The sequence below is a fragment of the Solea solea genome, chromosome 13 (genome assembly GCF_958295425.1).
Source record: "Solea solea chromosome 13, fSolSol10.1, whole genome shotgun sequence".
Lineage (NCBI taxonomy): Eukaryota > Metazoa > Chordata > Actinopteri > Pleuronectiformes > Soleidae > Solea > Solea solea.
This window is the reverse complement of record NC_081146.1, coordinates 21,695,190-21,718,500: the sequence shown is the minus strand read 5'-3', so window position 1 is coordinate 21,718,500 and position 23,311 is coordinate 21,695,190. Positions and strand designations below refer to the sequence as shown.

Below are 23,311 nucleotides of genomic sequence, written 5' to 3'. Positions count from 1 at the left end.
ACCTGGACGATACCAGCTGTCAATCACACCATTGTCCCCTCATATTTCTCTCTAAATTCAAACATAATTTACAAAATTGACACCATGTGCTATTGAAGAGGACCTGAAACTCATCAGAAAAACGTAAAACTGACCTTTTTAAGTCCAGTAACAAGCAAGCAAATCAAATTTTCCCATCCACTACAATTCAAATGAAGAAACAAAATACCTTCACTAAAGAAGAAACAAGCTTAAGACAAAGTGATAATAAATGGGCTAGTTTAAGGTTGGAGTCAGGCATTAACTCCGAATAAATGGGATTCGATGCAGATTCCTGACAAGACAAAAACAAACCTGTGTGTGTGTGTAAAAGAGAGAGAGCAAAGGAGCGATAAAGAGAGTAATAATGAGAGAAGAGAGTCAAAGAGAGGCACAGCGCTGACTTCAAACACACAGTGATTAACCTTCCAGCCTCCCTGACAGCAGCACGGCGCTCCTGCAAAAAGCCACAAACCCATCACTGAGTCCGAGGTCCCATTTGGAAGATCATGAGAGCAGCAGCAGCAGCAGCAGCAGCAGCAGCAGCAGCAGCAGCAGCGCCGTCTGAATACAGAACTCCACTCTCACACACGTACACAGTGAGTCACGTCTGTCTGCTTAAAGGGGTCGAGGTTTGTTGTGACACGTGAGTTTGTTGCACTAAAACGAACAAGGGGAGAAAAACGAGGGAGTTTCTGAGAGGTAATTACAGTCTTATGGATGAAAGGAGAACTGTTCATTGACATTTGACCTCTGACATGTGAACTCGCTGTGTCCGTGGGAAAAGGTCGACAGTGGATCCAAGACGCAATATTTCAAGAAATCAAGTCATTGTTTTAATAAAGTAAAAAATAATTTCATTTTCTTTGCCCAGACATAACTCACAATGTTTTAGGGACACTTTCACTTGCAGCAGGTCAGTTTGGAGCGACACATGTGCACATACTGTGGATAAGTGGTCATCAATTGGTGGCCCGTGGGCCAAAACTGGCCCGCCAGCATCAGTATCTGGCCCCACAGATAAAACACTCACTGTTGTCATGGTGACAAGGTTTGGGGAGTAAATACATCAAATCCAGTCCATAAAATAACTTCTTGCATAGGTAAGGCTCAAAGAAGAAGCTGTAATCTTAAAATTGAAATGATGCACAATAAATATTAACGGTGCGAGTACGTATGTCTCACACATTTGTCTCCATAACAACGTCCACATCACTGTTAGGTTAAGGCACTTTTGCCTGATGAAGATCCCATGATATTCAATTATTTACAAAAAAAAATTAGCCCTCAACTACATTTACTCGCTGATCCCTGCTGTGGATGATGTCACTACGACTACTACCTCAAATCAGTGGGAGGATAATGGTGGACACAAGTCTATGGCACTGTTTTATTTGGAGGTCAATGACTCTTGTGGATTAGGAGATTAGATTAGATCCAACGTTTATGATGGTTGAAAAATTACAGATCTTGTACAATGAAGTTAAGTTTAGCATCCATTCTGAAATGCAAATTATAGTCTGTCATTGACAGATGAGATTAATGAAAGATACAAAGAATGTACAGTCTGTTTTTTCAGTGTGTGAATGGGTGTAAATGACAGACAATAGTGCTTCATTTATCTGCAAATTTAAATGGTTGTGAAGCACTTTGAACAGTCATCAAAAAGGAAAACTACTGCGTAAATGCAAATGATTTATCTGAGTTAGAACCACATGTGTTGTATGCAGGTTTTCGTGGCGGCAGGAAATAAAACAGCCAAATAATTCACAGCCTATCTCAGCAGGGAGTCACCAAATGAATGTGTGTTTCCTTTTTTCCAGCCTTTTCCTTCAGCTTTATTAAATAACACATTATTTGTTTTTCAAATATGCCTCTCTGATAAATCACTGGTTTAACTCTTCAAAAATAATTCATTCCGTCTTTTAAATCACCCCTGAAAGCCTTTAATAGTATCATTTATTTCTTTTAACTGTCTTTCATTACAAATAAAAACAATTCAACAGTTCAAACACGAATCCTTTTTTTAATTTGTATTTTAATGGCCTGCTTTGATTATATTTCCAATCCTTTATAACTGTGTTTTGAAAAGTGTGACACTAATGGTTTAATATTACTACAGAAAGTGCCATAAAAATAGTCTGAAAATCATCTGTGCACAAATGAGCTCTTACACTGTGAGCCTGGTGGTGACAGTTTGTCATCTTTTAAAAAGTGGGTCGCATATATATATATATATATAAAAAACTTATTTTTACAATAAAATACTGATGGAGAGCAGAGGAAGGAAAACAATCAATTTCATGTAAATTCTCTCCTAATGATGACAAATGTACTGGTGAGATTTATTCATATATTCACTCTTGCAAAGGAAATGAGGAGAAGAAAAATAAACCTTGTTTAGCCCGTGCAGGCTCATAAAAACACACCATTATTCTTGTCAGGTGTAAAACAACAGTCCAGCTCTGAGTGTTCTACTCTGGGCTACGACTGCAGTCACTTTGGCCGCAGTGGTGGGAACAGAGAGAACTATGGGAGCTGAGGAACAGTGACCTGACGGAGCACATGTCAGAGAGTTACGTACTCCAGCTCCTGTGAGATTTCCCAACTGTTATCACTCTTCTTAGCATGTTTTTCCTGATGTTAGACTCAAATAAATCGCCACTGAACCAATTTAAGCGTGTTTTCTTTACTAAGTGATAAAGAAGAGGACTAAATAGCTTCAGGATGGGTAAAGGCCAAACATAACAAACTAGAAAATCAATATATCTGTCACTTAACAAAATCAAAGTACAACAAATAACCTCCCTGACTAAACTTAATAACTGGCTAACCATCCCTACAAAGTTCTAAGATTTATGTGACTGTTTGGGTCATTCACAGCTGCAAAATGTTGAGGATACAGAAAAGGTGGCACAAATAAAGAACATGCCGCACTATCATGTTTAATGCTCCATTTTAGTCCAACTTTTTGTTTTTCGTTGCAATCAGGTTTTGTTCCAATGTATAATGTTCTTGTTTATTTATTTATTTATTTATGTAAAGTACATTGACTTGCCCTTGTGTATAAAGTGTACACCCTAAACCAGGGGTGTCAAACTCGTTTTAGTTCAGGGGCCATATACAACGCTTTTTATCCCAAGGGGGCCGGAGCAGTAAAATGATAGCATAATAATATATACAACAAGAAATACACATTTCTTGCCCTTTGTTTTACATTTAATGAATAAAAAATGTGCATTACAACTTACAGATCACAGTGGATCTGCAAAGGCACAACACTTTTAGTCACAGGTTGAAATATAGTATTAATATTAACAAATTAATCCTGCGGGCCAGATTGGACCCTCTGGTGGGCCTTTTCTGACCCGTTTGACACCCCTGCCCTAAACTGTAAGCTTCACAACTACAATCAAGATTCAAGAATTCTAATCTAGATTTTGTGGATCTAGATGATAAATTATTGTAAATGATACAGTTATTGATGCCAAAACTGTTTATTTCCACATCAAAAGTAATTTGAACGAATGGACCCCCAGTTTGGGACAGTTTCAGAGGACCTTTATTGTGAAATACCACATCAGAATGTTCTGATATTTTGTGCGGGCCACCCTGAGATGGTCTACTATCAGGGTGAAGTAGAATTTGCTTGCGGACACGGGTACAGTCTGGATTTAGGTTGGAATATTTGTTAATTCTGCCATTTCAGAGGGCTTTTATTTTGAAATTGCACCCTCTTACCGTAATGTTTAGTAAAGATACCGTAAAACAAAGTGTGTGTGTGTGTGGGCGGGAGGCTGGCTTTACTGCAGTACGAACTGTTTGAACATGTCGTCTCCATGGTAACCACTCACTGTTTCGCGGCTTTTATAGTGTCTTTTTTTTTACTTTCACCTTCAAAGGACATTTGTCCAGATGTTTTTGTGATGTGGGTCAGTCAAACTGCGTGGAAGTAAATATGACGTCGAGGTAATTCCACAGGTGCGCGACATGAAAGACACTTTGGTCTCTTATACATCAGTGTGAGTGTCGCGAGGACAAAGAGACAGTTACTGTCGTAAAACATCGAGAGAAATTGAAATTCAAGTTTTCTGTGTCAGTGAGTCAAAGTTGACAATGACAGACACAAAAGACCCGAGTCAGGAAACAATGGAAGGAGAAGCGGCAGAAGAGGAGGAGGAGGAGGAGGAGGGGAAGAGCGAAGTGATGCAGTCAGCTGCTACACTCAAGGCTTTTCTGATGAAAAACAGCACGAAAACCAACATGAACGTGTGAGTAAACAGCAGCTCAACAGATCATTGGTCTGGAACAACACTTCTTACTTTACTGTACAAACGTCTGGCTTTGTTGTTTTAGCAACGTTGTAATATTAACATCTTTATGAAGATTCAACCAGTGTGTGCTTGAAGTGAAGTAAAATATATGTATATATATATATATGTATATATATATATATATATATATATATATATATATATATATATGTATATACATATATGGTTTAAACTTCATTTTATTATGAGGTGTCCTGTTATTATGCTGTCCTCCAGGACACAAATATGGCAACATCGGTGAATATATTATAACTAAACATGAATGAAAAACACTTGTAATAATAGATATTGTTCTCGTATTCAAACTCTAAACACCAAGAAGTGCTGGTACACAAATAAAATATCAGGCTAATAATGAACTGGACAGTACCGGCCAACTTCAAGCTCTGGATACAACCAAAAACACTTGAAATGTGTGTTAATCTTATATCAGATTATTTCTTTTCAATTGTTCTTTTATTTGATTATTTCCTTCATTTCTGTGTCTAGATGACCGCAGACTCCCTGGATATAATATTCATCTATGAACTCTGTAGATTCCAATTTATGTATAATTTCTTCAGAACAGCCTTATTAGCAGGCTTCCCAGTGCCGGCCCAAGCTTTTATGGGGCCCTAAACTGAATTTGATTTTGGGGGGGCTCCCAAAATCAAATACCTATATACTATATATATATATATATATATATATACATATATATATATGTATGTATATATCTTCAACCATTTGAGCACCAAAGAGGTTTTTCCCCAGCAGTTAAATAAACTAGAAATGGCGACGATACACTGTCCTAATAAAGTAGACATGTTTCAGTTCTGTTGTGGATGCATTTCTGGTCCCACGGCTCAGGATTTGGTGCTGCTCTTACTCTTAATTCCAGCTATGACCACCTCACCCAGCTGCTGATGAAGGTGATGGATGAGCAGCCGAACGACGCGGTGGACGTGATTGAGGATTTGAGCCACGACGTGAAGCGGAGCCTGTACGTGGACAAGCAGAGCACCCTGCAGGACGTCCCACAGGCCACAGCGGCCGAGCAACTGGCTGAGCAGCAGCGGCTGCTGTTCTCTCACACGGGAGACACTGTAGAGGAGGAGGAGGAGGTATTTACGTAAACAATTATGCATGCTAAAAACACCTATACTGCACCATCACTTAATATCAAGTTATAACTAGTTACTTCTGTATGTTTTTGAAGTAAAAGTTTAATTTTGCATCATTTATATGCTTTTATTGTGAACGTTACATTGTTCCATGTCACCAAAGATGCATTTATTGTGAAATTCTGTGAAATATTGTTAAAGAACATTGTGATGTCATTTTCACATTATATAGTACACAAACCCTGACTGCTAAAAGCCTACTCTGTACATTATACACTTACACTGTAGACCATTCATTCCCGAACAGCATTTTAAAGGTGATACGATTACACAGTAATAAGTTATTCTGGTGTTTGTTGGTGCTCATCAGGAGGAAACGCCTCTGCCTAATATCAGTGAGATCGGCTTCTTCCTGGAACATGCTGGAGTGGGTTTGGGCAGAGAGGAGTTGCAGCGGATCTATCTCGCCCTGAAGCAGCTCGTCGAGTCTCAGGAGCTCGTGCGCTGCCGACTGTGGGGGAAGATTCTGGGAGTGGAGAGCAGCTACATTGTCGCGGAGGTTGAGAGCAAGGAGTTGGAGGAGGAGGAGGAGGAGGACGGTGAGAGGGAGGAAGAGGAGGGAGTGGCCGAGCCTGAGGAGGGGGAGGTGAGCCAGGTACCAGGCCTACGTCCGTGTTTTTAAACACAATTTGTCTCTTACTGTTCTTACTAGTGCTGTCAAACGATTAAAATATTAATCTAAAAATCTATATCTATTCTAAATGTCCCTTTATTTTATTTTTATTTATTTTAATGCTTATCAACATAGAAAAGTGGATCGGCTTGCTTTGTGCTAATGTTTTTTTTTATTGAGACAATATTTCTGTCACATATTTCTGCATATTTTGAGTTATTCCTCTTATTGTGAGAGCCACACAATAATAAGAGAGGTGGTGTATCACCCTGCAGTGCTGCAAATAAAGTGCAGTTCTTCAACACGGACGGTTGGTTTAATGGTTTAATGTGTTGTTGCCGTAACGAGCTAATCCGAGCTAAAGGAGCTAGCGGTCTTCGGAGGTCTCCTTACTACGGTTCGGGGGTCTGTCCGCTTGGTTGGTAACACTGCATACATCATTACTTGGATGTGGGAAGTTGCGTCGAGAAATGATCCAGGCTGCGTTGGATACGGAGAGCCCGCTTGGAGACGGCGAAGCGCACAATGTTAATCTCGCGATAAAAAAATTGACGCCGTTAAAATGGGTTTGCGTCAACGCCGTTAACTGACAGCACTAGTTCTTACTCAATTGTTTTTGGGTTTTTTTGGCAGAGGGATCAACTTCCTCAGTCGACCTACAAACCCCCACCAGCGGTCCCAAAGGAGATCGTGGGAACAGGTGCAAACAAGTTTCTTTACTATGTGTGTAAAGAGCCTGGTCTCCCTTGGGTGAAGCTCCCATCAGTCACTCCCGCACAAATCACCGTCGCTCGCCAGATCCGCAAATTCTTCACCGGGAAGATGGACGCTCCGATTGAGAGCTACCCTCCGTTCCCGGGGAACGAGGCCAACTATCTGAGAGCACAGATCGCTCGCATCGCTGCCGGCACGCACGTGAGCCCGCAGGGCTTCTTTCTGATCATGGAGGAGGAGGACGACGAGGAAGGCGAGGCGACACAAGACAGCTACGACGTGAATAACGACTTCGAGGGCATCCCGCCCACCGAGATGGCCGAGTCTTTGTCCACGTGGGTGCATCACGTTCAGCACGTCCTGCCGCAGGTACACTGGGTCTGAGCACAGCGGGACTGTTTTCTCGTCCGGTGTTTGTGCGTGTGCTCGTTCAACATGTGAGTCTGGTCTGCTTTAGGGTCGTTGTACTTGGCTGAACTTGGCTTTGAAAGCAAAAGAAGAAGCTGATGAGGACGAAGAGGTTGAGGAGCCAGATGAGGAGCCTGATGAGCCGGAGCCAGAAGTTGGGCCTCCTCTGCTCACTCCCCTCAGCCAAGATGCAGGTTAGTCTTTGGACATTTCCCTTCCATCCTGGATGCATAGACAGAATATCATCTCTTTTTTTTTAAAGGTTGCTGACGCTATAGATGGAAACTAAGTCTTTTTTCATTACCCTGTCTCTCAGAGGTATTCAACACGCCTCCCTGGACGTCCAAGTTGTCCTCCATTCTCACCTCCCAGCATGCAGCAGCTGTGTTGCGCTCCAACCTCTGGCCGGGCGCGTTTGCATATGCTTGTGGGAAGTAGGTAGAAAGATGAGGATCTGCCGTTATTCTGGTCACAATGATATAATGTGGTTGTGTCTCTTCAATCAGGAAGTTTGAGAACATATACGTTGGATGGGGTTTGAAGAATGCAGGCGACGGGTACAGCCCACCGGTCCCCCCCGTGCCACAGAAAGAATATGTTGGCGATGAGGAAATCACAGAGGCAAAGGACCCGTCAGCGGAGGAGGAGCGGGCTCTGCAGGAAGCCTTGGCGGCGCAGGAGGAGGACCTGGAAGACTCAGAAGACGAGGAAGAGTCGGATGAAGCCGACTATTAAAATTGATGTTATTGGAACTTTGGCAGCAGCATGAGAATGAAGACTTGCCCAAAATCCTGATAAAAAAAAAAAATAGCAAATTTACTTCAAGGTCCAGTGTTAATATTTATGTTTGTTTGTTTTTTTTATCTCTTACCTAAAACAGAATGGACAAATCACAGAATCTTGGGAGGACTTTTTGTGTTTTTCATGCTTTCTGAATTGCCACCATAGTTCTCCTGTACCCACAATGTGAGCCTCGTCCCCCTGGTGGGACGAGGAGGTACTGCATGTTGGCTGTGAAAGGGTTAATAAAAATAAACAAATATAAAAGGTTTTAAATGTTCCCAATTTAACTTAAATTTTACTGATATTTAATGCTTTGCAAATAGATACTTTCATCATGTGCATTGATTATTATGAACACTTTAGGCATAGTTTACAGAAAGCTCTGTTTTGTACTCAGGGTACTGCAGAGGCCTGATTCTAGGTTGAAAATGATGGTAAAATAAATAACATGTATGTAAATACATGATCTTATGATCCTGTGTGTCAGTCAGAGTTGAGATCTAAGCTTTTGTTGTTTTGTCCTCAGAAGACTTTGGGTATTTAAAATGGGCTGCAACATGAGTAGGAGGAAGAAAGGATTGAGAACAGAAAAGTTCCAGTCCGAGCAGAATCATGGCAACAAGGAGGCTGTTCTAACACTACTTGAAATAACACGAGAGAAAGGAGACCATTGTTGTTTCTATGGTTTCAGTGTTTTATCTTTACTCTCACTCATTGCCTCCACTTGAGGGTCACAGGGGAACTGAAGCCAATCCCAGCTGAAAGGCGGTGAATATAGATGAACAACCGCTCTCTCTCACATTCACGGTCCAATTAGAGAGTCCAATTAACCTCTGCATGTTTTTGGACTGGGCCAATACGGTTGGTGTAGTGGTTAGCACTCTTGCCTTTGCAGCAACAAGACCTGAGTTTGAGCTCCCGGTTGGAACAAGGGCCTTTCTGCAAGGAGTTTGCATGTTCCCCCCCGTGCGTGCGAGGGTTTTCTCCAGGTTCTCCAGCTTCCTACCAGACTCCAAAAACATGCAATATGGGGATTAGGTAAAATGGACACTGTCCAGGGTGTACCCCGCCTGTCGCCCTATGTCAGTTGAGAATGGGACCCCTCCTGTGGAGGATAAAACAGTAGAAAATGTTTTTGAATAACGGAGAACCTGGAGAAAACCCATGATGCACCCATGGAGATAACTTTACACAGAAAAGCCCTCAATCAAACTGGGATTGGAACCAGTTAACTTCTTTCTGTGAGGCAACAGTGATAGCCACTACACCACAATATGTCCCAATGAAATTCAGTCTCAACATGAAAACAATTATTTGTAAGCCAAAAAGCCAAATAAAATGGCTTTTGGCTGGATTTTGTAAATACAGATATATAGTATACTGTATATACACAGTTCAATATTTTAAGTATTGGCAGTAGTAGTATGGAGATGAAACAGCAGAGGGACCAATGTAACGATAACTGTTGTTTTTTTAATATTTAAAATGTGGATAAAATAGATGGGTTAGGGTTAGGGTTAGTTTGATTCTGGTCTAAAGAGAAACACGCTTTACGATGAGCATTGTTAGCATTAACATTCGCTCCCTGCCAGTATTTGTGGGATGTGCAAATAAAAACCGGAAATGTGCTTTGCAACTTTTGAGTCTTGCGTGATCATTTAAACCAAATGAACGGATGCAACAAAACAGATCCACATATAGGAAACAAGCTTCTTTATTCAATTTGAAAAAGAAACAACTATTTTGCCGACGTAGAAAACAGAGACTCTCCACACTCTTTGTTCACTGATCTCTGAACACAGAAATCTAACCAACAACACACACACACACACACACAGACATATCTAAACCATTAAATCCTGCACACACACACACATACACACACAGACAGACAACAGCGGCTCAAAAATAACCATGTACACTACAACCTGACAAACGTGCATGACACAAAATATCAGTCAGGCGGCAACAGAAAGTAGGAGCACGTGGCAAAATCCATTAAAATTACAATGAGGTACTGTAATGTTCAAGAGAACTGGGCAAAAAAAAAGCCCCGACACGAATGATACTATGATGATAATGGCACAATAGAACACAATAAATTAGTGGCAGTGTATTGTCTACTTTCATCATTCCTTACAGTTTCTCTTGCTACATTTGTACAACATACACCTCCATATTCACACATCTAAAAAGACCCTTTTTTTTCACCGCTACACGACTGTTTCAGAATAGGACTGCACAAAACTGGGGTGGGGGGTGGGGGTGACATTGACGTATTGTATACTGTATATTTCTACGAAACAGCTGAAGCTGAACTTTATATTTCGAGGTATAAAATAAAGCAATTTTCCAGCCAATGACTTGAATCACTCGAGGATGATTGTAGTAATTGTGAATTGTGGAACCCAGTCTTCGTTGAATTTAGAGAGGGGGCCGCGGAGCATAATATTAAATCAGCTTCATTTTCACATCAGGGGACTGAATGAAGGGACAAAATAGGTTAAGAAAAGCCACACGATCTTTCATTTTCAAGTTCATTACATCTGCTTGCAGTGTTGGGAGCTTCTCGAGTTATAAAAGTGAAACTGATAATGTGACTGGTGGTTTATTTTTGCTTGTCGCACAGAATCTATTATTAAGTTCTGTGACTTCTGCTGTTTAAATGTTAAATTTAAAATCTGTCGATGAAACAAGACAAGGAAACAGCAACAAACGACTAATCAAGAAAATAACCAAAAGATTCAAGTTGTAACCCTAATTTTAGGTTATGCTGCAGTGATGATGCTTGAACTTCATTGTGCAGCCCTATTTCAAGCTAAATCCCAGGGGTGGACGTCATTTTGGACCAGCAGGAAAATATTAATTATTAGGAAAGTAAACACAAACTGCAATACCTATTCTGCATTCTGCTGCTTTACAGGAAGGACCGGTTTTATTATAATAACAATAACAATAATAATAATAATAATTTTAGGTTAGTGTGACAGATTCAGTCTCCATGGTAAATAATAACCACCGCACTGGTAATCAGTGCCCGTCAGTGCGTATTTACAACACATTTTTCTTCATTTTTTACACAAAACAGAACCAAAACATTAATTAGAGGGAGAATAAAGGGATACTTTTGCAGAAGTGTGCATGTATGTGGTAATGATCCATTGTTTGTTTCACATACAACTGACTGCGCTCTGCACTCTACCTGCTCATGGAACTGCTACGAAAATAAAGGCTCACTGGATACCAGGCTCGTGCGCCGCTGCCACGTTCACACCGCGCCGTTTGTCTGCTGCATTTCGGTCTCGCTCTGCGTCTCGCCTGCGAATATGATGATGACTTCAACGTCTGATTCATCTCTGACAGAAAACATCAGTTGTTTCCTCAGATGCAGGGAGACGGAGGGAGAGAGAGAGAGAGAGAATCTTCACCTGTGCTAAAATAGTTTAAAAGATATATTTATGTTTTTCAGATTCAGTCTAGACACTAAAACGACGTGTGTGGTGTCAACGTTATGTAATCATGCTTTTAGAATGTCAATATCACTTGACATAGATATTTTTTAGGTCTCTTTTTGCAGAAAACTCAAAAGCAGCCTGAGACTGCTTTTGATGACTGAACACTGTCATCTGTTAACATGAACGCTCAACTTTAAAACGTGTCGGGTGTGAACCAGGTCTGAGACAGCTTAATTGTACACCACTTAAAGAATATGTTTGCCCCTTAGTTGGACCAGAAGAAAACCTTTTCCAACAGGAAAGTGAAGTTTGTGTCACTTTGTAAACTTCTCTCTCCCCTGTACCAAAGTGAATAGAGAAAATTATTATTAGTTTTTCACAGTAGGGCGGAGAGGAGCTGTTGATCCACTCCTGCCTCCATCAGTAAATCACTGAATATGATTTTGAAATTTAGCCAAGTGACACATGCCTGTCCCCACAGGCTGAAATTTTTAATGATTTTCTCTATGGACTTTGGTAGAGTAAGACGTCTATAACGAATGAGAGTCTATTGAGGGCACAGCAGTCAGTTGTATGCAAGACACCCACTATGTGTCGAGTACCGCCTACATCAAAAAACGTAAACTATCCTTTTAAGAAACTCTTGTTCTCTACAAATCCTTCACAACAATTTTAAAAAACAGGTTTTCCCAACTATAAATATGACTGATCGTGTCGAATGGCAAGAATGACGTCAAACAGGCGGAAACAATGTTGTAAAAGCTGCTTTGGCATTGGCTGAGTTCTGAAAATAATGCTGCATGTCGTTTAATATTAGGTAGGAAACGTAAGCCAAACAAGCCACACGGGTATCCAACACACATGTGACATTGGACAATTACAAAAATCCCTTCTATTCTAAAATCTCTCGCTCTCCACAGAAAAGCTACATTGCATACTGTAAAAGTTAAAGAGCCAGTGTTTTTGACTAATACTTAAAAAAAAAAAAAAAAATGTTATATATTATTTTGCACATAAATAAATCTGTTTCTGGTTTGACGTGGTTTAGCACTTTCTTTCGTAGGGATGTGAATTGTTCCATTCGTTAATGGCTGTTGCCATCTAGTTCTGACTCAGTCGTCTGTCATTCGCTGTGTTCTCTGTGCAGAGTAAGAACACACTTCTCTTTAGAGTTCAACAGCCTCCATGTACATCTATAACAACAAGACAGAACCTTCTCCAACCTCCTCTGGACTAACTGTATTCCAGCAGGCCACTGATCAAATCTGATTGTCTGGAATAACCGCAGCTCAACCTTTAGTGTGAAACTCAACAGCAACAAACTGGCAGCGCTTCTGTTTTAGGTTTTACACATGAGAACATCTGCAAATGGTCCCAGGAGGTTCTTGTTGAAGATACACCGGACCCACACCAGGTAGGTAGTGAAAGGCTTAATGTTCTCTGAGAAAGTGTAGTTCTGCTGGGGAAGGATGTAAGGCATGTAGGTGTTCTCTCCTTGCTCCTGGATCCACACCTCGTACTTCACCTCTCTTACCTTCAGGTATTTGAGATTCCAGGGAATCTGCCAGGAGACTGTGAGTTTCGCCTCATGCCTTGTTTGTACTGAGGTCTGACATTGGGGTTCTCTGACTCGGCCTGGGTGAACTGTGCTGGCTGGCTTTGATTTCTTAAAGTTGGCCTTGGTCTTTCTGGCCTCTAAGAGAACTTCTAGGAGGGAAGGGATGTCCACCAAAGTGTCCTGGTAGATCCTGAAGAGCCACTCTGGGTTGCGGCAACACAGGTGCCTTGGAACATCCTTACTGGCCAGTATTCTCTCCTGCTCCTCCTTCTCCAAATGAACAATGCCTCCTTGCTCCCAGGGTCTGTCTGGATGGGTGATGGTGTTTTCCTCCTTTATGTTCCTCCACGAGATATAGTGAAGGTCCATGCCAGGAAGGGAGGCAAGGGTTTTGTACGGTGTGTACTGCTCTGGGTTCACAGCAAATGGGAACAGCTCCACCACAGTGGCTCCCCTGGGGAGGAAGAGCGATGTGATAAGCTGAGCTCCATGCATACTGACTAAAATGGAGGCACCACTGATCACCTGGACAATACTGGGAAAAGACTGTTCCTCCAGGGACACTGTGACCACTCTCATCTGGAGCTCCTGGGCCAGTGCCATTATTAGCTCTGCTTCATTTAGTATGAGCCTTGTTGTCGAACGACTAAACACAACAACGTAATCATCCTTTTTGTCTTTTTCCTTCTCATTTTCAGCACTCCCTCCATCTTTCTCGGCCTCCTCCACTGTGGTTATGTTCATTTTCTCCATCAGGGACCGAGCAAACTGCCGAATCTCGTTCCCTGAAACCAAAATGTTGGCTTTAGGCCCCTGCGGTTGAACAAAGCCATACTGGTACCAGGTGGTCATCTTGGACAAGCCAATGTACGATTTGGTAAAACACATTAGCTTGCCAAAGTTTCTGAGCTGTTCTTTGAGTAGTGGCTGCTTGCTGCTGAGAAGCCGGTACAGGTCAAAGTGCGGACCTTCACCCCAGCCCTCCATAAACACCAGGCGAGCCTCGTCGTCCAAGTCTGAATACTGCTTCATGGTATAGAAGACTGGGAGTAGGTCATCATGGAACACATGCATCAGGTTATCAGGATTAAACCTGTTAAAGATCAGCGTCACGTCTGGTACAAATACAGGCTTGGGCATGAATTTTAAAGCGGCAGCTGGGAGCTCTAAAAAGTTAAAGTATTGAGTGTTGTGATCCTCAACTGACGACAAGTCCAGCAGGGCAGGTTGGAAGCGTCTAGACCCCAGGTTAGGCAACATGACAGAGGAATTTGAGTGGAAGAATATGAACTCGTCGGCCTCGGAGCAGTAGCAGAGGTAGTCGAAGCGGCAGATGCGGTCAGTGTGCATCTTTCCAGTGCAGACCATGTGGGTTCCATGTTCTTGGAGAGCCTGCAGGGCAACATGGTAATCAATGTGGGCTTGGGAGAACTCCTGGGACTGTCTGGTCATGTGCAGCTCTTCTTCCAGGAGGGCAGCATGCTCACTCAGCTGGGAATACTTCCAGAGCATAGCTGCGACCACTGACACCAGCAGCCCGTTAAGCAGCGCACCAATGCTCATCCTGCAGCCTGACACCGAAGCCCGCATCACTGCTACTGCCGTCTCTGCTGCTGAAGCCCCGCCTCCTGACTCCAAGTGGTCTCTGACCTCTGAGGGGAGCAACGAGACATCTGCCACCAGGAAGGACTGAGGGAGAGGGCGGAGCACAGAAGGAAGGGAAAAGAAGAGAGGATAAATTAGATGAACAAATGAACCATAGAGACAACTCAAAAACTTATTTAAAGTGATTTTCAGATTATCAGCACAGGGTATGGAAGAAAATACATTGATATAATTAAAGCTGCAGTGTGGGAGTGTTCATAAAATGAATCACTGAAAAACCGAGGAAGTCATGTGGAACTGATACTAGGTTTTATCAGTGTTGTGTGAGCTCATTTGACACCGATTTGAATGCAACAGACATTTGTTTACATTAAAAATGTACGCACACAAGTTTGGAATCATAACAGTTTAACATTACAATGCTGCAGTGCTCTTTATGTGAGCAACACAACCTCAGTGAACCGTGGTTGTTTTCCTTGGTGTATGAATTCTTTCCTATGTTTGTCACCTTTTGCCGATATAACAAGAAAAATGAAGTGGTGAAGCGGCACAGATAAAAGGAACAACAGTACTCATCTGCATACTGAGAGAACAAGCGAGTTACTGACAGACACTAAATCAAACAGCTCACAGCCAGCAGCTGCCCGCAAAGTCAAGGCAGCTAGCATGCTGATGACGGACACCGGCATCATCCATCAACTCAAACTGAACCGTTGTCTGTCCTTGAACACGTTACATAAACTCTTCGTTGGCCCACATGAAACAGGTTCAAGAAGACCTGACACCCAGGCTTCCCATGTGAGATCAGTGAGCCGGTATCGGTTTGCCTTGGAAATGATGAGCACCCTGATTGTGTGTTGACAGGCATTATAGGCAAGCCTGGAGAGCCCAGTGCATTTTAATGAGAGACCTGGAAAGCCAAAGCTAAGGGGCTGTGGGAGGGTAGAGGTAGTTGTGGCCTTGCTCTGAATCGGCTCGTATTTAACCATCCCCCAATACTGGAGTTAACCTTCTCTGTTTCTCTACAATAATTCCTCCTTTACTTCCCAATTGAATTACACAGTTATGTTACACATGTATTCTGATGGTGTCTTTAATATTTTATTTAGATTTTCCATTCCATGTCTTATATCTTTCTACATTTTATACCTGAGGTGCCTGAAATCTGTCACAACGAGGTGAGACCGGTCCTGTTATGTATATTGTGACTTCCTGTGTTTTATTTTGAAAGTAACTTTCCTCTCATTTCAGACCTATTGCCCTTCCTGTTACCAGCCTGATCACCTCCCTTGATTGCCCCGATTGTTTACACCTGTTGCCCCACCCTCATGTGTATTTAGTTTCTGCATCTCCCTGTGCCAGAGTGTCATCATTCATGCCACATCCAGCCTTTGTCCACGCTCCTTGCCTTGGTTCTGATTTTATGCCCTCGTTTTCAAGTGAGTTTTTTTGTTGATAAGTTTTGTTACTTCGAACCTGTTACGTTATCTGTAGTTTAGCCTCCTGTAGAGTAATTTGTTTTTGTTTATCGTAGCATTTTCATAGCCTGATTATTTTTGTACTTGAGAAGAGGTTCACTAAGATCAGAATCAATAAAGTTTGATTACAAAGTACTTCCTCTGAGTTCTGACCTGACATAATCGTGCTGCTGTAACACAAAATGTCTCCAAGTTTGCAATCAAAACAGTTGGTCCATCTATTAGTGACTGAGTATGTGACAGAAAAGGGGGCATGGCATCACAGTGGTGACCCGACACAGATGTCTGTCAGCCTCTGTCATTTGACGACATCAATGTCCATCTGACCAGCCCGTCTTCAGGGTGGCACTATGAAACCCATGTGCTATTCTCTGATTCTACAAACATGAGCATCATGTCCTTTCTCTCAAGTTTATGTCTAACCTTAAACCTAACCTGTCCACAATACAAATCTTAGCCCTTAACTTAACCAGTTCCTCAGAAATAAGGTTCTGCCTCATTAGGACTAAGATTTTGGTCTCCATGAGGGCTATTGGTGCTGACAAGGTCAGACTTTCTGCCAGTAAAGGTCCTAAACACGCACGCACGCACGCACGCACACACACACACACACACGTTCGACATTCATGACTTGAGGGGACATTGCATTGACTTACATTAATTTCTTGGAGACTTACTCTAACCTTAACCACAATTACTACTGGCCTAATCCTAATCCTAACCCTAACCCTAACCCTAACCTCAACCTAACCATGAAACATATCTTCACCTTAAAATGTAGTAATTTACGTTATGGGGACTTGCTTTTTGTCCCCACAAGGAGGACAAGTCCCCATAATGTGACTGTGTAAACAGGTTTTGGTCCCCACAACATTAGTAATACCTGGTACACACATACACACACACACACACACACACACACTGTGTGTGGTTACACAAGTAAAGTGCAGTGCCAGAGGTGAAAATAAGGAGGAGGGGAAAAGCTGCTTCATAATGACATAATGGCAGTGAGAGGCATAGAACGCCCTTGATTTCTTACGACACATCACATCCACTGTATGTTAATAGCTTGCCACATGATAACATGTGTCCTGTTCTCTGAAATGCAGCAGCTCTGAGATCAGGGTTTTAAACTACATTGCACTAGATAGTGTCTTTTCCCATTAGGCACAATAAAACGAGGTGGATGTGGGAAATCTACACAATGTGTGTTTGTGTGGAAGTGACAGACCCACACAGAGGAACAAATTGAAAAGGACATCCTCTAAAAACAGCATAGCACAGCACTTCGGCACTGCCTCCGGACAACAGGCAATGTTCCAGAAAGGGACAGACACAGAATACGAAGGCTGAAGATACAGTGTCTGCCAGTGCTTTCAAGACGCTGACACTATCCATTTTAGAAAACGTCAGTAACCAGAGAATCAATCAATCAGTCAGACTTCATTTATATAGCACATTATTATTGCAAAAAGTGCACAGAAATTTATTTAAAAGGCAGAATAAAAAGGAAGGTCTGTTCCATAAACGTGGGCCATGGTAACTACAAGCTGCCTCACTGTGAGTTTTACTTTTCATCCATGAGATTATTAAAAGACCAGAACCAGAAGACCTGAAGGCTCTAGAAGGTTCATAGGGTAAAAGCAACTCAATGCCAAGGATTGTTGTGACGTGTGCTTTCCTGGTCATCGTCAACAGATGAGCAGCTGAATTCTGCAATAGCTGTTCATGAGCTACGTTCTTTTATGGAAGACCAGAAAGCAGAATATTACAATAATCAATCCTACGGGTGATAAAAGGATGAGTTACCGTCTCTGCATTTGCTTTGGCGAGAAACAGCCATTTTTTTTTTTTTTTTTTTTTTTTAATTGATTACCAATAACTAAAACCTCTGTTTGGTACTGGTTGAGCTATAGAAAAACATTTTGCCATCCATGATTTAATAGCTAAAATACAGCTAAAAGGGAGAATCAATATGGCCTTGGTCATCAGGTGACACGGCAACATAAATATGGAAATAAATGCCATGTTTCCTGATGACACCCCAAAGTGGCAGATTTATATATTAAAAAGAATAGGACCTAACATTGAACCTTGTGGAACCCCATATTTCACTTTATAGCTTTTTCAATTAAAACTCATGTGGGATATGGTCATTTTTCCACATAACTGTGTAATCCAATATGTTTGGTATATCACATATCATATGATGATATTGTAGGAAATCCCCAATGATAATATATGAGTGTCTTGTTTTGTCAGTTGTAATGATTTCTTTGTTACATGGAGTGAGGAATTTATTATTTACTTTTTTATTAGTATAAGTTCACTGTGCCACAGAAGACACAGGGCTGAAGATTTGATGCATCTCCTGCACCAACCTCTTGAAGTATGTGTTCTAAATGTGTCGCTCTGATGCATAATTTGTTTTCCTAACGGAGCACTGAACCACATGCTGTGCAGGTGCATGCGTTGTGAAAGTTTGAAAAAGCCATGCGAGTCAATTTTGCCCAGCAGCCAGAAGAAGATGTGGAAATGAACATGAATATCAGTTATTTTAAGAGACAGAACTTCTCCTTTGAGAAGGTGCCAGTTTTCACAGGGAGGCCTCTCACACACTTATCAACATTTCACTTCAGCAAGGAAAGGAAAAGTTGCACAGAATAAATCTGAATCATTCTAAAAGACGTGAGCAGAAATGCAGATTAAAGAGAGAATAATGTGGCGAGCTCACACTCTGGAACACAAGATCTGACTTTGTGTCAATGCTCCTTTCTGACACAAAGGGGGGGAGGGGGACAATGAAGGACGAATAATCCAGGTGTGATGTTCAGCTAATATTCATCGTGTACTAGGGATGTGTGTAAATCATATATATCAGCTCTTCCCGTCTCTCGTCTATGTATGTTACACACTGGTTATGTATGAGAACCTCTACCACCCACACTTCCTGTCCCTTTAATACAGACTCTTGTAATTCCAGCAGATATCTGTGTGTGTGTATATTTATTTCATCTGAGTCAGAGAATACACAGAAGAGTATAATGAACTCCAGGGATGTAAAGTAACATCTCGTCTGGGAGCTGGTCGACTATAAATAGTAACAGGATACACACACGGCAGTGTTGTGTTATTTTCATCTTCTCAGCACTGGTGTCATTATTATGCAGATGCTATGATGCTTGTCAGGGCAGGTTAACCTGTGAGTCTGTTTTCATTTGCACAAACTAATTAGTGCACTGCAAAAGAATGAATTCAATAAAACATGTTTGTTTTTGTCTTGTGTCCCGAAAATGAACACCACAGTGTTTGGTATACATTAGGCCTTCAACAGGTAATGTGTTAATAGATCTTCAATCAATTAATTAAATCAGTGGGAGTGTTTTTCTGTGTGTTGGTTTGTAAAAAATATCAGTTGATGCCTGCTCACTGTAACAGCATCTTAGAGCGTAATGGAGAGTAATCCTTGGACAACTGTTGTGACAAAAGCCAGGAAATGGATGGAATAATAAAAAAATACACGCAAACACTGTAACATTCTGATACATACTGTGTAAAATACTGATGTAATGTAATTAATGTAAACTAATGATATTCTTTAATTTATTTTATTACTGCGTTCCTATTTATTTGTGCTTTTATTTCAGGTCTTTTTTGAGAAGTGCTATACTATTATTATCATTATTATTATTTTATTACTATACCTAAACTATAACTAAAACAGGGTGAACATACAGTTTTGGTCCTACTGTCCAAGGAGCCTGTGTACAGATTTTGTTCTGTATACAGAGAGGCATCTTTTACAAAGTAAAACATTTTCTCGATACATCAATTAGTTGTCTGTAAGACTGCAATGACTATTCTATATCGATTAAACCGTTTTTCAGATTTTTCACCTTAAATGTGAATATTTTCTGGTTTCTTTGCTCCCTATGACAAATAAATCATTTAAACTGAATCATTTTGGTTTGTGGACAAAACAAGACATTTGAGAACATCATCGTTTCCAGGTGTGGTGAATACAAATCAACATTTTTCAACGGACCAATCAAGTATTCGATTAATCGAGAAAAAAAATCAACATAGTAAAATGATGATCAGTGTTTTCCCAAAACTTCAAACCTGATTCGAGTCATTAAATATTACTATTATCATTATTATTCATTAAAAATAGCTCTTAAATGTAAATATTTTCTGATGTATTTGCTACATACAACAAATAAGTCATTACAACCTCATAAAACATCATTGTGTCGAGGTTTGAGAAACGTTTTTTTCTTAACATTTTCTTGTAGTTTTTTTGTAACAAATAAGTAATGATTTAATCAAGAAAACGATCGTGAGAATAATAGATGATGAAAATAATTTGTTGCAGTAATTTTACTTTAGTTTCTGACATTATGTGGCGCAACAACTAACTAATCTATTAAAAAGAGAAAATAATCGACAGAGTAATCAATGGTGACTATAATTATAAGTTCCAGATCAACTAACCATGTCAAGCGCTTGAGCTAGTCATTTTAAAAAAAAATAATAATAATAATTAATAAACATGACAAACAAGTGACTTTCTCATATTAGAGCAGAAACACAACACACTTCATGAAATCAGTGAAAGACGCATAATATATGATATTATTCGCAATATCAATGAGAATGTCTGTTTTTTCCTTTGCTGAGCAGAACAGCAACGAGTGTGTGCGCAGCCAGAGACAGTCAGTGTGCAGAAAGTGTCTCGACACTGGAGAGAATACTCACTTATTTACGTACAAACAGAGTGTTTTATGAGCTGTCTCTTACCTCAGTTCTCTTGGACAATGTTGTGTCGTCTTTGAAGACAGTTGAGACGTTAGCTCACTGAAGCAGCAGCAGCAGCGCTGCTGCAGAGACGCTGCTGAACAGAAGAAACAGAGGACACAAGAAGAGGGGACAGCTGCGGACTGTGGCGGGACTGTGTGATAAAACACACGGGCGTGTTCACTCATGAAACGCTCCACGCCACGGTTCAGCCGGGACTCGGCGGTGTTGTGTGCGAGCTATCGGGCTATTAGAGCCTCAGGACAGCGGTTCACGGAGCAGCGGAACCGCTTCGCATTTGCTGGGTCCGGTCACAACCAACCGCTGTGGGGAGTAGATCCCGCGCTCAGATCTCGCGATAACAAATGAAATATCACATGTTCATCTGTAGCGGAACTCCCATAACACTTTACCGGAAGTTCACATTCCTAGTGTAAGTTGATTACTTCGTGTACTTCATGTCATTACTCACGTAAATGAATGATTGATTGATTGAATGATTTATTGAATGGATGAATGAATGAATGAATGAATGAATGACTACTCAGGCCAGCGTGAGCAATGGACATTCGTTACTTACACATTTCAAAATAAAAGCTCTCCTCTCTGTCTTCGCACTGGCAGGGGTTCAGATCAATTTACATAAAAGGGGGTGCTATTTCTTATTTTAAAGAAAAGGATATGTCTCTTCAATAACACTACCACTTTAATTGAATAGTTGTTTTGATTAGACTTTATTTTGAAATACTGAAGGGAAAGATTAAAGAGGACAGTACGATTATGGCTACAAGGCCTTAAATTCGACTTTTAACTTATTTTAAATGTATTTTGTTCTTCCTCTCATAGACACGTAGCAAAATCATGACACTCTTTATAGAGCCAAAAAATGTAAATGTCTGAAGCGTAACATGTTGCTACAAGCTGCCGTATAATCTATTACCTTCGCATAATATAATAATAAATGTGCAATAACACACGTGTGTCACAAGATGTCACTGCACACTCTCTATTGAGAAGACCTCTCACACAGCAGCACAACTTGGCAATGGATATTGACAAATAAATCTGCATGTCCATTAGATGTGATGAGGCTGATAATGACATGTGTTGTTGGCGAGTTCATTTATTAGAATATTAAATTGTAGAAGACTCTGCGCCATGTCCTTCTTTGAGTTCATTATTATCGAACTTCATATGTCAACATTCAGATTTAAACGCCTCCCTTAAGCTAAAGCATACACTCCTATCAATTAGATAAAAGCTAATTATTTTATTGTTACTCGCAACATCCTTTTTTTTAAGGCTCTCAACATCCTCTCCCATTGAAAGACTTTGTTTGACGTCAGAGCTGCTGGTGATGCTCATGTGCTGCCTTCACGTGCCCTTCGTAAAGACCAGACCCTCAAATCCTCAAATTGTATAAATTGACAATTATACCTTTAGTTACATAACATATATTGTATTACCATGATAACATGATACCTACCATGATATTAATATAGGCAATATATAAAGATCAAAGCTGATTGATGACATCATTATTATTATTTGCAAGTATGTGAGTAAGTAGGTAAGTAAAGCTTCATTGATATAGCTGGATAAAACCATAGTGTCTAATGAATTTGAATTTGAATAATTACAATAAGCAGAAATTAGGTAGATGTTCATCTGAGAAGGTTAGTTTAAAAATGTGTGTATTTTATGGAAGTTTGAAGGAATGGAGGCAGATTCAAGGTGCTGTTCAAACATATTTAAAAGGTACAGTGTGTAAAATCCAGCAACATTAAAAGCTAAATTAAGGTTGCATGCAGCTGGATATCCATTATTTCACCATTCTCATCTGTTTCCCAGAGAACCAATGTAGTTTAGCATCAAAGCTTAAAAGATCATAGTTTATTATTCGTTGTGGTGACCAAAATAGTGGTGGCCTCTATAAAGCTGGTATAAATCCAACAGGCTCATTCTGGGGTAATGAAAAACATCACTTCATACAATCAGGCAACTATAACTTTTGAAAATGTAGTATTATTATCATAATTGTATGTAATTTCTGACACATGAAAATCATTTCACTAAAATTGTACACACTGAACCTTTTAAAGACAACACATGTAGAGAAAGAATTGTAAAAAAAGGAATCAATACAAAGATAAATTGTGGAAAAGAGTGTAAAGGACATCGAAAGATCCAAGTCATGAACAATTAAAAGAAGTTATTTCATAAATAACTTAAATAAACATAATAATAAGTGAATTGATTTAATCCAATACAGATACAATTAATGCAAAACAGGAGGATGGGAGTGGAAAAGGAAAAAAACAAAACTGTTTGAAAACGTCGACACTTTGTGTGAACACGTGAACGCAGCACCTCAGCCCCTCCGCT

General features: G+C 40.6%; 2 protein-coding genes across 4 annotated transcripts; one reads left to right on the top strand and one right to left on the bottom strand.

Moving 5' to 3' along the window:
- The first annotated feature begins 3,819 nt into the window (after nucleotides 1-3,819).
- LOC131471677 (radial spoke head protein 4 homolog A-like) lies at nucleotides 3,820-8,080 on the top strand. Of its 2 annotated transcripts, none has more exons than XM_058648357.1 (7): nucleotides 3,820-4,289; nucleotides 5,233-5,455; nucleotides 5,826-6,101; nucleotides 6,762-7,211; nucleotides 7,300-7,444; nucleotides 7,567-7,684; nucleotides 7,757-8,080. In XM_058648357.1, the coding sequence occupies exons 1-7, from the start codon at nucleotides 4,135-4,137 to the stop codon at nucleotides 7,983-7,985; spliced, it is 1,596 nt and encodes a 531-aa protein (XP_058504340.1). In that variant the 5' UTR covers nucleotides 3,820-4,134; the 3' UTR covers nucleotides 7,986-8,080. The 2 variants fall into 2 exon arrangements, with proteins under 2 accessions (XP_058504340.1, XP_058504339.1); XM_058648356.1 differs by having other exon boundaries at nucleotides 5,826-6,110.
- A 1,752-nt stretch (nucleotides 8,081-9,832) lies between these two features.
- On the bottom strand, nucleotides 9,833-21,272 carry pomgnt2 (protein O-linked mannose N-acetylglucosaminyltransferase 2 (beta 1,4-)). 2 transcript variants are annotated; one of them, XR_009242013.1, is made up of 3 exons: nucleotides 20,930-21,272; nucleotides 11,300-14,735; nucleotides 9,833-11,224 (listed from the first exon to the last, which is right to left on the bottom strand). XR_009242013.1 is itself a non-coding variant. In XM_058648355.1 (2 exons), exon 2 carries the CDS (start codon nucleotides 14,634-14,636, stop codon nucleotides 12,828-12,830), a length of 1,809 nt encoding a protein of 602 aa, XP_058504338.1. In that variant the 5' UTR covers nucleotides 14,637-14,735; nucleotides 20,930-21,272; the 3' UTR covers nucleotides 9,833-12,827. The 2 variants fall into 2 exon arrangements, 1 of the variants encoding a protein (XP_058504338.1); XM_058648355.1 differs by having other exon boundaries at nucleotides 9,833-14,735.
- Between the last annotated feature and the right edge of the window lie 2,039 nt (nucleotides 21,273-23,311).